The 15,010-nt window shown below is 39.5% G+C and overlaps 1 protein-coding gene across 6 annotated transcripts in view; it reads left to right on the forward strand.

The window, feature by feature from the left end:
- LOC127964794 (disco-interacting protein 2 homolog A) overlaps positions 1-15,010 on the forward strand; it is a 116,008-nt gene that overhangs the window by 91,113 nt on the left and 9,885 nt on the right. For all 6 annotated transcript variants that reach the window (XM_052565132.1, XM_052565134.1, XM_052565133.1 and 3 more), the window contains 24 exons: positions 236-359; positions 448-557; positions 688-790; positions 1,169-1,233; positions 1,385-1,478; positions 2,910-3,029; positions 3,143-3,257; positions 3,493-3,632; positions 3,790-3,926; positions 4,538-4,618; positions 4,739-4,866; positions 4,951-5,065; positions 5,258-5,465; positions 5,552-5,652; positions 7,846-7,926; positions 8,009-8,132; positions 8,228-8,349; positions 9,731-9,842; positions 9,933-10,042; positions 10,128-10,258; positions 10,345-10,513; positions 11,092-11,262; positions 14,610-14,671; positions 14,836-14,893. In XM_052565132.1, coding sequence (XP_052421092.1) covers positions 236-359; positions 448-557; positions 688-790; positions 1,169-1,233; positions 1,385-1,478; positions 2,910-3,029; positions 3,143-3,257; positions 3,493-3,632; positions 3,790-3,926; positions 4,538-4,618; positions 4,739-4,866; positions 4,951-5,065; positions 5,258-5,465; positions 5,552-5,652; positions 7,846-7,926; positions 8,009-8,132; positions 8,228-8,349; positions 9,731-9,842; positions 9,933-10,042; positions 10,128-10,258; positions 10,345-10,513; positions 11,092-11,262; positions 14,610-14,671; positions 14,836-14,893 — 2,781 coding nt within the window. The remainder of the gene's footprint in view (positions 1-235; positions 360-447; positions 558-687; positions 791-1,168; positions 1,234-1,384; positions 1,479-2,909; positions 3,030-3,142; positions 3,258-3,492; positions 3,633-3,789; positions 3,927-4,537; positions 4,619-4,738; positions 4,867-4,950; positions 5,066-5,257; positions 5,466-5,551; positions 5,653-7,845; positions 7,927-8,008; positions 8,133-8,227; positions 8,350-9,730; positions 9,843-9,932; positions 10,043-10,127; positions 10,259-10,344; positions 10,514-11,091; positions 11,263-14,609; positions 14,672-14,835; positions 14,894-15,010) is intronic.

Consider the following 15,010-nt stretch of genomic DNA (forward strand, 5'->3'; position numbering starts at 1 on the left):
TTTGTAAAAATCAACACATAAACACATTGCATTTCACCAAATACACCAAATAATGCATGCATTTTTACCAATTTCATAAGACCCTTTTAAAATGAAGGTCACAAAAACACACATGATGCCTTAGTGTTGTGTTGTTGAGACTGTTATCGCAGACCGTCTGATTTAAGACAGAGAAGGAGTGAGTGGACTGCAGATCGGTGTTGTATTGATGACTGTCTGTGTCTCCTCTCATCAGGATGCAGGCAGTCAGCAGGTGGGGTTTCTGTTGGGCAGCTGTGGGGTCACTCTGGCCCTGACCACTGATGCCTGTCAGAAGGGTCTGCCCAAAGCACAGACCGGAGAAGTTGTCACTTTTAAGGGTGGGTGTTCTGTACAAGCCAGTTATTTAATCTTTATTTTATGGTGCTGTTTCTTCACCTCGGGTATATTGTGTATATGTTTTTACAGGCTGGCCACGACTGCTGTGGTTCGTTACTGATGGAAAGCATGTTGCAAAGCCTCCTAAAGACTGGCATCCTCCAATAAGAGATGCTTGCAATGAGATCGCATACATAGAGGTCATCTATCTATCTATCTATCTATCTATCTATCTATCTATCTATCTATCTATCTATCTATCTATCGTCTGACCATCCATTCATCTCTCTGTCCATCTCTCTAACTCTGAATCTGTCTGTCTGTACACAGTATAAGACCAGTAAGGAGGGCAGCACTATGGGCATCACGGTGTCTCACTCTGCCATGCTGGCTCACTGTCATGCGCTCACACAGGCCTGTGGCTACACAGAGGGTGAGTGTGTGTGACTTACACACATCACACACAGGCTCTTCTGAGACCGGCCACTGCAGGTCTATAGTGTCCTACTTCCACTCTCTAAATAACTTCTCACAGACCCTTAACACTCCTTACACAGCAGCTCCTGCAGTAAAGACACTGTAACCCTCTTCTTCTGCCTCTGTATACACCTTTAATACTAGATTTAGTGCAAATGCAATTGTTATCAGTTAGATCTACACAACTAAGGTCTAAACAACAAAAATTCAAAAGTTTTGAAATTATTCATGCATAATTTATGGTGTTTTACTTGCTGCTGTTTACATACATCACACCATTATTGTAAATGTTTTTTGCAGTATACACCACTAAATGTTTACTGTGATTTTACAGGTGAAATTATAACAAATGTTTTGGACTTCAAGCGAGATGCTGGTCTATGGCACGGGGTGCTCACGGTAATTCAGACACACGTGGTTTGATACGTTCACACACAGTACACTCACACACACATGGATAAGGAGTCAGATCACCTCGCACTCATCCAGCTGTCTTTTGCTTTCTTAACCTGTGTCCTTGGCAACTGCTGTCATGGTGATGTGTGTTCAGAGTGTGATGAACCGAATGCACGTGATCAGCATCCCATACTCGCTGATGAAGGTCAACCCTCTCTCCTGGATCCAGAAAGTCCACACATATAAAGGTGAGTGTACTGCCTAAAGCCAGACCGCCTGTGTGTCATGATCTTTAGCCACAGAACTACGGCCACTTTCATGTGGATAAACCAAATCAACTGATGTGAGATGCAGTTGCTGTGCATTTAAAATAGATATTTAGCATTGCAATTAACTGTATTTTTCTTCAGATTACAGAATCTTTATGGACTCTTCTAAAAGTTGATACCAAAGTTTTTGGATTCTAAAGTAAAAAGGAGGTTTAAGTGAGTTAAACCTGTCAAACCTGTTAAAATAAATAAAGAATTTGCTGCTGGTTTGAAATGAATACATTTGGACGTAATTTGTCATCAAGATTTGTTTTTTTAATAAATGCTGTAGAATCTGTACATTAGAATGATTTCTGAAGGATCTTGTGAAACTGAAGACTGGAGTAATGATGTTAAAAATATAGTGTTGCCATCACAGGAATACATTTCATTTTAAAATATAATAAAATAGAAAACAGTGCTGTTTTTACTGCATTGTTGATTACAGTAAACGAATGCAGTCTTGATGAGCATAAGAGATGTCTTTCAAAAATATTTAATATCTCAAACTCTTGGACAGTAGAATACTGTATTCTCCACATTTCTTCAGATTATATGAATTATGAAGATTTACTCATAATATTTTAAAAAAGACACTTTTGCCACCTACGGGTTAAATGATGTAACTACACAAAGAGGAGTTTGTGAACTTTTTAAAGTTAAAATTTATTTCTAAAATACTGTCTACTGGATTAAAATTGTTCAGAAATATTATATAATCTGCTAACAGAGCATTGTGAACAAATGTTAATTTTAAGGGAAACCTTTCAAAAGAGTAAAATATTTAACAAAGACAGTAGGCTACTGGTACAAGACTCTGACATGTAGGTTTAATGTTAATAGGTGGTCTCTATATGTGACCCTGGATCTCAAAGCCAGTCATAAGGGTATTATTATTATTATTATTATTATTATTATTTTTACTGATTTATACATAAACTGAAATCTAAATAAATAATCATTCCATTGATGTATGGTTTGTTAAGATAGGCTCAGACATTTGGCTCAGATAAAACTATTCGAACACCTGGAATCTGTGAGAGCAAAATAATCAAGATATTGAGAAAATTGGCTTTAAAGTTGTCTAAATGAAGTCCTTAGCAATGCATATTACTAAACAAAAATTAACCTTGTATATATTTAATGCAGGAAATTTACTAAATGTATTCATGAAACATGATCTTTACTTAATATCTTAATGATTTTTGGCATAAAAGAACATATACACATACCCATGCTACTTATGACTGCTTTTGTGCTCCAGGGTCACATATAGACAGTAAACACCTGTTTCACATCCTAGCTGTTACTACACTGATTAAATACTGTGTGACTGTTTGCATGTTCATATGTCCTGTGTGTTTCAAACAGCTCGTGTAGCCGTGGTGAAATCCAGGGACATGCACTGGTCACTTTTAGCCCAGCGGGATCAGAGAGACATCAGTCTCAGTTCTCTCCGCATGCTCATCGTCGCTGATGGAGCAAACCCATGTGAGTGAACACTTAAACAGAACAATCTGAGCACAAGCGTTATTCCAAGTGGTATGGAACACAGCCTGAAATGTTGCTGGAACATTGTGTGTGTTGTGCATATTGAAATGCAGGGTCTATTTCGTCCTGCGATGCCTTCCTCAACGTCTTTCAGGCCCGTGGGCTGCGGCCAGAGGTGATCTGCCCGTGTGCAAGTTCCTCTGAGGCCATGACCGTCGCCATCCGCAGGTACACTGATGACATTATAGCAACTTGCTACTGTAAAACCACTACTGTTCTAGTGCATGCATTCTGCCCAGTTTACACAAGACACTGCTTGCTATTTTATTTCACCTTTTTCTCTAATACATTTCAGTTAGCATCTCAGAAATGATAATGGTATTTTGCATTTGAATTTGCATTCAGCAGCATCGTTTTCCAGAGCACAAATCCATGTTGAATGTCTCTGTATGTGTGTGTTCAGGCCTCCAGAGATGGGTGTTCCTCCTCCGGGGAAGGCAGTACTGTCCATGAGCGGTCTGAGTTATGGAGTGATTCGAGTAGACACAGAGGAGAAGCTCTCTGTGCTCACTGTCCAGGATGTGGGACAGGTCATGCCTGGAGGTGAAACCTGCTTTACTCTCACTGATTTTTATTGGATGAATAGTGCGATGAAGGAATGCTTTACTTTTTTGGCACTTTATGTTTAACATTCTATTATTCTTAATTTTGTATTTCCTTTGGGGACTAATGTGCTGTCTATGCATCTCTGTGTGTGTAGCGCTGGTGTGTGTGATTCGGTTAGAGGGCACGCCATACCTGTGTCGAACGGATGAGGTTGGAGAAATCTGTGTGAGCTCCAGCAGTACAGGAATCTCCTACTACGGTCTGCCAGGCATGACCAAGACTGTCTTTGAGGTAAATGAAATCTCCAGTGATTTTTAAACATATAGTGTTGGTCTTAAAATGTTCAATACATATTCGATTTTGGTTCTATATTGAATTAAAAGTGCAGCCATAGTGGTATCAATTTTGAAAATTAAATATATCTGTCAAAAACTCACATTCAGTGGGCCATTCTGTAGATGACACATACCAGTTGGCGTATTTTGGATCTTTTTGAGCGAGTCGTTGAATTATTCACTCGTTTAAAACATTCATTCACATCTGCAATTCTTGTTATTATACTTTACTGAAATTTCTGACGCTATGATTCAACAAACTGATTCTAGAAAGACATGAGCATTTTCTCTACAACAGTAAAGATCAAGTTATATTATATTGTCTGACTGTGGCATAACTTTATATAAGATATAGAAAAAAGTAACAATAATAGCCAATGAGAACAATTTATAAAAAAATGGTTAAAAGTTCACAAATAAAACCACTAGTCATCAAGAGCTTTGAGTTATGTGTTATAACCCTGTTAAAAAGTCGTTGATGCTTACCTATAAAAAAAAAGATTAGTGAAATCAGGACTTGACAGCATTGTGAACTCGACTAAAATGTTTTCGTTGTCTTGTTTTCAGACCATTCCAGTCACATCATCAGGAGCTCCCATCAGTGACAGACCCTTCACACGCACATCTCTCCTTGGCTTCATCGGGCCGGTGGGTCCAGATGCCTTAAAACAAAACCATTCCTATTGAAGCAGGATAACTTTTGAGTGTCTTTTAAATCAATACGTGGAGTTCATCTTTCTGGGATTGGCTTTGTTTCTTGTATTACAGGATAATCTGGTGTTTGTGGTGGGAAAGATGGATGGACTGATGGTGGTGAGTGGACGGAGACATAACGCAGATGATGTGGTGGCCACAGCACTGGCCGTGGAGCCCATGAAGTTTGTGTACAGAGGAAGGTAACTCAAATGTCATTTACTCTCGACTTGAGATGAGTATGAATCTCTGCTCGGACTGAAGGCTGCATCTCTTTTCTCTGTCAGGATTGCGGTTTTCTCTTTATCTGTGCTGCATGATGAACGCATTGTTGTGGTGGCAGAACAGAGACCAGACGCCTCGGAGGAGGACAGCTTCCAGTGGATGAGCCGTGTGCTGCAGGTGAACACACACACACTTTTATCATAGCTATCTAAATAAGGACAATGCAAAATAATATTCTTAACATAATCTTAACAGAAAACTGTATGCATTTTTACAATTAGTAGTAGGTTTGTCCGAATGTGCACAAACACAACACTCATAGACACACACATACATATTTTTCTTGATCACTTTCTGTCTCACTCTCAGGCTATCGACAGCATCCATCAGGTGGGAGTGTACTGTCTGGCTCTGGTGCCCGCTAACACACTACCCAAAGCTCCTCTGGGCGGCATCCACATCTCAGAGACCAAACAGCGCTTCCTGGAGGGAGCCCTGCACCCCTGCAACGTCCTCATGTGCCCTCATACCTGTGTCACCAACCTGCCCAAACCTAGACAGAAGCAGCCGGGTACAGGTGAGTCCTGCGCGAGTGTTGGGTGGTGGTTTTTCATTTTATGCACATTTTGCACATCATATGGCCTGTTGTCTCTGTTGTTTCAGAGGTGGGTCCTGCTTCCATGATAGTCGGAAACCTAGTGGCAGGAAAGAGGATTGCACAGGCCTGTGGGAGAGATGTTTCACAGCTGGAGGACAATGATCAGGTGAAGATCAACCCCATTTCACTCTCTCAAACCACAGAGGTCAGAGGTCACACTTTATTAAAAAAAGAGTACTTATTATGGAAATAATTAGTGCTGTCAAACAATTGATCACGATTAAGCACATCTATTAATGTTCACTCTGCTGTCTCACAACTGTGCAGCCATGCACAGCTCAAACCACATCATTAAATTTGCTGATGACACGACTGTGGTAGTTCTCTTCAGCAAAGGAGATGAGTCAGCATACAGAGAGGAGGTGCACCTACTAACAGTGTGGTGCAAAGTCAACAACCTGTCCCTGAACGTGGACAAAACAGAAGAGATGGTTGTTGACTGTAGGAGGGCACAGAATAACCACTCCCTGCTGAAGATTGACGGCTCCCCCATTGAGATCCAAATTCCCTGGTGCTCACCTCGCAGAGAACCTTACCTGGTCTCTTAACTCCAACACTTTAGCAAAGAAAGCACAGCAGCGTATGTACTTCCTACGAAGGCTGATGAAAGCACGTCTCCCACTCCCCATCCTCACCACTTTCTACAGAGGGACTATTGAGAGCATCTTGAGCAGCTGTATCATTGTCTGGTTTGGTGACTGCACATTGGCAGATTGCAAGACCCTGCAGTGGATAGTGTGGACAGCTGAGAAGATCATCGGGGTCCCTCTCCCTCTTTCTCAAACATTTACACCACATGCTGTACTCGTAAAGCCATCAGCACTGCGGGCGACCCCAGACTCCCCTTTCATAAACGTTTCACCCTCCTGCCATCTGGTACAGAAGCATTCAGGCCCTCACAGTCAGATTGCGTGGCAGCTTCTTCCCCCAAACCATCAGACTCCTCAACTCCAGAGGACTGTAGGGATACAGTAGGGAACTCATTCACACACTGGACAATTTAAAGGAATCACACACACCCCATTCTATTATCTACCTCCGCATAAACAACTTTGTACAACTTTTCGCTGTCTGCACTGTTCTCTCACTATGCACACATGCACTTGACATAGTCCTGTGTAGTCTGTGTTAAATTAAAATTCTGTCATTTATTACTCATCCTCATTTCGTTCGTTCATCTTCGGAACACAAATTAAGATATTTTGATGAAACCCGAGAGCTCTCTGACCCTCCCATAGACAGCAAGGATCCTTACAAGGCTCAACTTAGCAAGGAGATAGGTAAAATAGTTCATGTGACATCAGTGGTTCAACCACAATTTCATGGAGCTATGAGAATACTCTTGTGTGCAAAGAAAACAAAAATAACGACATGATTCAACAATTCCTTTCCTCCATGTCACCCTTTAGCGCAACATACTAAACACATACATAAACAATGTATGCCACAATGTACATGGATACTTTGTTTACATTCTGATCAAAGCGTAAACAATGTAAACAGTATGTGATACTAAAACTGTTATTTTTGTTTTCTTTACACACAAGAGTATTCTCGTAGTTTCGTAAAATTACTGTGTAGCCAGCAACTCATGTCCCATGGACTATTTTACCGATGTCCTTGCTAGGTTTCAGAGCCTCGATTGTATTAGAATTCTTGCTGTCTGTGAGAGGAACAGAGAGCTCTCGGAATTCATCGAAAATATCTTAATTCGTGTTCCAAAGATGAACGAAGGTCTTACAGGCTTGGAACGACATGTGGGTGAATAATTCATGACAGAATTTTCATTTTTGAGTACATCTTTATATTTAATTTCATAATTAATTCTATAGTCACTGAAATTTGGTAAAGGTACTGTTGAATGTGCTGAAAAGGCATTTATGGCTGAAAAGCATTCATGTGGGGCAGCTGTGGCCTAATTGTTAGAGAAGGTTGCCGGTTCGAGTCTCGCTGCTGGCAGGAGTTGTAGGTGGTGGGGAGTTAATGAACAGCGCTCTCTTCCCCCCTCAATACCCATGGCTGAAGTGCCCTTGAGCAAGGCACTGAACCCCTAGTTGCTCCCGAGTATAAATGGCTGGCCACTGCTCCGGGTGTGCGTTCACTGCTTTGTGTGTACACTTAGGATAAATACAGAGCAATAATTATGAGTATGGGTAACCATACTTGACATCATGTCACATCATTATCTGCAAGTACAAATAACTTAATCTAATATTTGAAGTACACTGCAAGCGCGCTTTCAATAGAATCAAGTGCACTTTATCACTGTTGTCTGAATGTGTCCTCTCTCGTCTCGTAGTTCCTGTACATGCAGGATGTTCTGCAGTGGAGGGCTCAGGCCACACCAGATCACCCTCTGTTTCTGCTGCTCAACGCCAAGGTACAAAACTCATTATCCCTCAGCCCAGGAAACACTGTATTCATTGACAGATTGTGTATATTCACTATCATCATTTTTTCAGGGCACTGTGGCCAACACAGCCTCCTGTGTACAGCTGCACAAGCGGGCAGAACGTGTGGCCGTGGCGCTGATGGAAAGAGGTCGACTTAACACTGGAGATCACGTAGCACTTGTTTATCCTCCTGGTAGGAGAGAAAGACACTTATATTTGGTCTAATAAAGAGTGTTTAGATCTCAGGTTTTGTAGGGCTAAAGACCTCTCTGTCTTCCTACTTTGCAGGTGTTGATCTGATTGCCACTTTCTATGGCTGTCTGTACGCCGGCTGCGTTCCAGTCACCGTCAGGCCTCCACACCCACAGAACTTAACCACAACCCTGCCAACCGTTAAAATGATTGTTGAGGTAACTTCAGTCTCTGAGTGCAGCACATGCTGTTTACGATAGGCATGCTTCCCTAGCCAAGAAACAGGAACACTAGCGCCCCCTGGTGAACGAGTCTGTATTATTGTATTTTATAGAATTTTGTTAATTTTGTTAATATTCAATATGTTTTTTTTTATTTTTATTTTTATTTTTTTGCTGTGTTTATACATTAACATTATCATAGATTAATAAATGCTTATGAGAAACTTACTCATAAGGTGTTGTTTTATTGTATTTTACTTAAAAACAAATTAAGTGTCAGTGCAAACAAATAATTCTAAAGCTTTTCTCACTGAAGTAATTTTTGCGTGAACTTTTTTTTTTAAATAACAAGATTATTTTCATGAATGGTGATTATAATGTCCACATACATATACATACATAATGTCCACATATGACCACTGTAGATAAATTAAATTAGATTTTATATATATATATATATATATATATATATATATATATATATATATATATATATATATATATATATAAATATTTTGTGTGTGTGTGCATTAAGAACTAATATATATTAACAAGTATTATTTTAGCCTTAAAGGGTTAGTTCACCCAAAAATGAAAATTATGTCATTAATAACTCACCCTCATGTCGTTCCAAACCCGTAAGACCTCAGTTTATTTTTGGAACACATATTTTAGATTTAGTCTGAGAGCTCTCAGTCCCTCCATTGAAACTGTGTGTACGGTCTACTGTCCATGTCCAGAAAGGTAAGAAAAACATCATCAAAGTAGTCCATGTGACATCAGAGGGTCCGTTGGAATATTTTGAAGCATCAAAAATACATTTTGGTCCAAAATAGCAAAAACTCAGACTTTATTCAGTGTTGTCTTCTCTTCCGGGTCTGTTGTGAGCGTGTTCACAACACTGCAGTGACGCTGCTGACGTGTTATCTTTGTAATTGGGCACACCAGAAAACGTGTCAGCAGCGTCGTGAAAGCACTCACAACAGACCCAGAAGAGAAGACAATGCAGTTGGTAATTTTGTATGTTATTTTTGGATCAAAATGTATTTATGATGCTTCAAAAAATTCTAACGGACCCTCTGATGTCACATGGACTACTTTGATGATGTTTTTCTTACCTTTCTGGACATGGACAGTAGACCGTACACACTGTTTCAATGGAGGGACTGAGAGCTCTCGGACTAAATCTAAAATATCTTAAACTGTGTTCCCAAGATAAACTGAGGTCTTACGGGTTTGGAACGACATGAGGGTGAGTTATTAATGACATCATTTTCATTTTTTGATGAACTATCCCTTTAAGCCAGCATCTGATTGATTAAACACTGTCTTGTATTCCCTGCTGTAACTTGTCTATCCTGTTGCATGTGTTTGACAGGTCAGTAAGTCTGTATGTATTCTGACAACTCAAGCAATAATGAAACTACTGAAATCCAAAGAGGCAGCGGCCGCTGTGGATATTAAAACGTGGCCATTGATACTGGACACAGGTAAAGACATCATTTACACTACTTTACTATTGTATTATTGCAATCCCTTGTTAAAAGAAACAATAAATTAGGTTTATTGATTCCATTCAGATGATCTCCCAAGAAAGAGAATTCCTCAGATCTACAAACCTCCCACCCCAGAGATGCTCGCCTACCTGGACTTCAGTGTTTCTACCACAGGGATCCTCGCTGGGGTCAAGGTGCTGTCTAACCTGCCATTCAAGTGCCAATAACACATTCATTTCATGTTGGTTTGACATTTCTAACACTGTGTGTTTCTCTCAGATGTCCCATGCTGCCACCAGTGCCTTGTGTCGCTCTGTTAAGCTGCAGTGTGAGCTGTACCCCTCTCGACAGATCGCCATCTGTCTGGACCCCTACTGTGGCCTGGGCTTTGCCCTCTGGTGTCTCTGCAGGTGAGAGACTGTTTACACATTGGATACTGTGATACTATATTTATTTATGTGATGCACAGTAATGTAAATCATGTTTGTGCTTGCAGTGTGTACTCAGGCCATCAGTCTATTCTGGTTCCTCCTCTGGAGCTGGAGACCAATCCGTCTCTGTGGCTTTCTGCTGTCAGTCAGTTTAAAGTACGAGTGACGTTCTGTTCATATTCAGTGATGGAGATGTGTACCAAAGCCCTGGGCTCCCAGACTGAAGCTCTGCGGGTCAGTAATACACAGTAATTACACACCCTTAGTATAAATAATGTAGCATATCATATTTCAATATTTTTTTTTTATAAAAGTAATGCATTATTTAAACAAATGCTATTCTTTTGATCTTTCTATTTATCAAAGAATTCAGAAAATGTTTTTTTTATCACAGTTTCAACAGAAATATTAAGCAGTTCTGCAATGATAATACATGAGTAATGATGCTGCAAATTCAGCTTTGCATCACAGGGATACATTTCATTTTAAAATATGTGAAAATATAAACTGTTTCCAATTTTAAATTGCAATAATATTTCACAGTGTATCAGTGTTTACTACATTTGTGATCAAATAAATGCAGCATTGGTGAGCATTTTGATTTCTTATACAAATATTTCAAAATCCTAACGACACCAAACTGTAGTCTACTGTTTTTTCATTATCTCGGACTAAGTTGTGTGTCCTATCTCTGTGTATCAGAATAATTTAGGATCCAATTGAGCTTACATTAGTTCTATTTAAAGTCGTTAAAGACAAAAGTTGTATTTGATTGGTTCCACTGAGTTTAACCCCCATCTGTACACCTGTAGTTACGGAGTGTGAATCTGTCGTGTGTACGGACCTGTATGGTGGTGGCTGAAGAACGTCCTCGCATCACACTTACGCAGTCCTTCTCGAAGATCTTCAAAGACCTGGGGCTCTCCTCACGGGCCGTCAGCACCACCTTCGGCTGCAGGGTCAATGTGGCCATTTGTCTTCAGGTCAGTGATGAACTCAAGTGTTTAGTGTTTGTGTTAGGTAGGGACTCTCATGTGTGCTTTTAAAAGACCTATTCACATTAAGTGTGAAATTTCCATGATTTTTTTTTTTTTTTTTTTTTATCATGACAAGAATAGTGCACTATAAATCCCTTCACACCAAAAGCTAAATATATTGTTACATTTTAGCAATGGGTACAAATTAGCGGTTTCATGGAATGTAACATTTTGTCTAAGGCTATCAGAATTTTTTTTTTTTTTTTGGTGTCACTTTGTCGCATCACTCTTTGTGTGAATAGGCCTTTATCTGTTGTAACTGTTTAAAAATCATTCCTTGTACCCTTATGTTCTGTTCACTGGCCTGGATGCCTGTCTGTATGTGTATGTATCTGTTTGTGTATTAAATGTATGCCTGTGTTTGTCTGCTGCTCCATGCCCTCTCGTCAGCCCAACAGGCTGGGCAAGTTGGCTGAGCAGGTACTGTGACCCAGATGGGGACCACAGGGGTGCTAGCAGGGGGCTTCTAGGACGCTTGTAAAGGATCTGCTTTTCATATGTCTCTGTTTGTGTGTATATATATACAGTATTGTTCAAAATAATAGCAGTACAATGTGACTAACCAGAATAATCAAGGTTTTTCGTATATTTTTTTATTGCTACGTGGCAAACAAGTTACCAGTAGGTTCAGTAGATTCTCAGAAAACAAATGAGACCCAGCATTCATGATATGCACGCTCTTAAGGCTGTGCAATTGGGAATTAGTTGAATTAGTTGAAAGGGGTGTGTTCAAAAAAATAGCAGTGTGGCATTCAATCACTGAGGTCATCAATTTTGTGAAGAAACAGGTGTGAATCAGGTGGCCCCTATTTAAGGATGAAGCCAACACTTGTTGAACATGCATTTGAAAGCTGAGGAAAATGGGTCGTTCAAGACATTGTTCAGAAGAACAGCGTACTTTGATTAAAAAGTTGATTAGAGAGGGGAAAACCTATAAAGAGGTGCAAAAAATGATAGGCTGTTCAGCTAAAATGATCTCCAATGCCTTAAAATGGAGAGCAAAACCAGAGAGACGTGGAAGAAAACGGAAGACAACCATCAAAATGGATAGAAGAATAACCAGAATGGCAAAGGCTCAGCCAATGATCACCTCCAGGATGATCAAAGACAGTCTGGAGTTACCTGTAAGTACTGTGACAGTTAGAAGACGTCTGTGTGAAGCTAATCTATTTTCAAGAATCCCCCGCAAAGTCCCTCTGTTAAAAAAAAGGCATGTGCAGAAGAGGTTACAATTTGCCAAAGAACACATCAACTGGCCTAAAGAGAAATGGAGGAACATTTTGTGGACTGATGAGAGTAAAATTGTTCTTTTTGGGTCCAAGGGCCACAGGCAGTTTGTGAGACGACCCCCAAACTCTGAATTCAAGCCACAGTACACAGTGAAGACAGTGAAGCATGGAGGTGCAAGCATCATGATATGGGCATGTTTCTCCTACTATGGTGTTGGGCCTATTTATCGCATACCAGGGATCATGGATCAGTTTGCATATGTTAAAATACTTGAAGAGGTCATGTTGCCCTATGCTGAAGAGGACATGCCCTTGAAATGGTTGTTTCAACAAGACAATGACCCAAAACACACTAGTAAACGGGCAAAGTCTTGGTTCCAAACCAACAAAATTAATGTTATGGAGTGGCCAGCCCAATCTCCAGACCTTAATCCAATTGAGAACTTGTGGGGTGATATCAAAAATGCTGTTTCTGAAGCAAAACCAAGAAATGTGAATGAATTGTGGAATGTTGTTAAAGAATCATGGAGTGGAATAACAGCTGAGAGGTGCCACAAGTTGGTTGACTCCATGCCACACAGATGTCAAGCAGTTTTAAAAAACTGTGGTCATACAACTAAATATTAGTTTAGTGATTCACAGGATTGCTAAATCCCAGAAAAAATTTTTTTGTACAAAATAGTTTTGAGTTTGTACAGTCAAAGGTAGACACTGCTATTTTTTTGAACACACCCCTTTCAACTAATTGCCCAATTGCACAGCCTTAAGAGCGTGCATATCATGAATGCTGGGTCTTGTTTGTTTTCTGACAATCTACTGAACCTACTGGTAACTTGTTTGCCACGTAGCAATAAAAAATATACTAAAAACCTTGATTATTCTGGTTAGTTACATTGTACTGCTATTATTTTGAACAATACTGTATGTGTGTGTGAAATGCTCTTGTGCATGACAAAAAGAATGTGTTGCTCCCAGTCTCTAAGTATCTAACACTTCTATCTATCTATCTATCTATCTATCTATCTATCTATCTATCTATCTATCTATCTATCTATCTATCTATCTATCTATCTATCTATCTATCTAGTTTTCATTTACTTTGGCAGAATGTATTCATATGCCTGCTCTGCTCTTCACAGCTTTTGTGCTTGGCCTTGCACTTAATATAAATCTACTCTAGGCTGTGCCGAAGCAATGCTTGTAGCTGTGCATATAGAGTAGACTGGCTAATGTACGAGCTGTGTTTGCAGTATAGGGGTCACATTCATGAGCAGGTCATTTTAACTGTCGAAATGCCTCATTTCATCATATAATGCTTTACAGTAAGACACAACCAAAGAGTAAGAGTAAAATGTTTTACAAGAACTAAGAGCTTAAATTGATGGTTCACCCAAAGATGAAGATTCTGTCATCGCCTTTGTTTCATTCCAAACCTGTCTGACTTTTTGGGAAAAATAGAAGATATTTTGAAGAATGTTTTGGTTCCCATTGACTTCCATTATATTTCTTTGTAGTGGAGGTCAATGGGAATCAAAGCTCTTTGTTTACTCATTGTTTTAATTCTGGCTGAGACAGGTTTTCTATTTTGGGGTGTACTATCCCTTTAAAGGAAATATATGACAAATTCTCTGTTACTTCCATCTGTGGCATGTCATTTCTAACTTTTGCTAAAAAAAATAAAAATAAAAATGCCCCAAGCATTCACAATCTGTCATTTGTTTCACAAACAGAAACTCACAGAATTGTTTGAGCCAATGTTTCCATGTCAGACTGGTTGAACAAACAAAAGATCTGCCTTTGATAGTACATGGAAATGGTCTATAGATGTCACTGCCTATTAATAAAAATATAGCCAAACAAATTACACAGTTTGCCTTTAAGAATCCGTGTTCACTTTTATTATCTTTCTGAGAAGGTCGTATGTGCCATGACGTATAATATCACATGGTACATGGTAACACAGTATGTGTGTAGTGCCTGAAGGTGGATCAGTAGAATGAACATTGAAGCTGTGGTGGCAGATATATTACATACTTCCAGTGATCTGCTGTTCTTTGTTTCTAGGGCACCTCTGGGCCGGATCCCACCACAGTTTATCTGGACATGAGGGCTCTGCGGCATGACAGGTGCTATAACAAACACTTATGATGTTCCTAAAGCTTATATATCAGTGTCAATTCATGTCTATTCATATTCTGTTTTTTTATCAGCTAATAAGTAAATTATTTTGGTCTTTTAATTTGAAAAGTTCAGTTATAAATCATGTTTTTTGTTGTTGTTTTTCGCTTAGGGTCCGATTAGTAGAGAGAGGATCACCACACAGTCTGCCACTGACGGAATCTGGGAAGGTGAGAAGTTATAAATAATGAAAAAAAAAACATTTTATGGAATTATGGAATAATTACAAAATATTGATGTTTTTGAAATAAAAGTGTTTATTCTCATCAAGGCTGCATTTATTTGAT

Source organism: Carassius gibelio, chromosome B9 (assembly GCF_023724105.1).
Source record: "Carassius gibelio isolate Cgi1373 ecotype wild population from Czech Republic chromosome B9, carGib1.2-hapl.c, whole genome shotgun sequence".
Lineage (NCBI taxonomy): Eukaryota > Metazoa > Chordata > Actinopteri > Cypriniformes > Cyprinidae > Carassius > Carassius gibelio.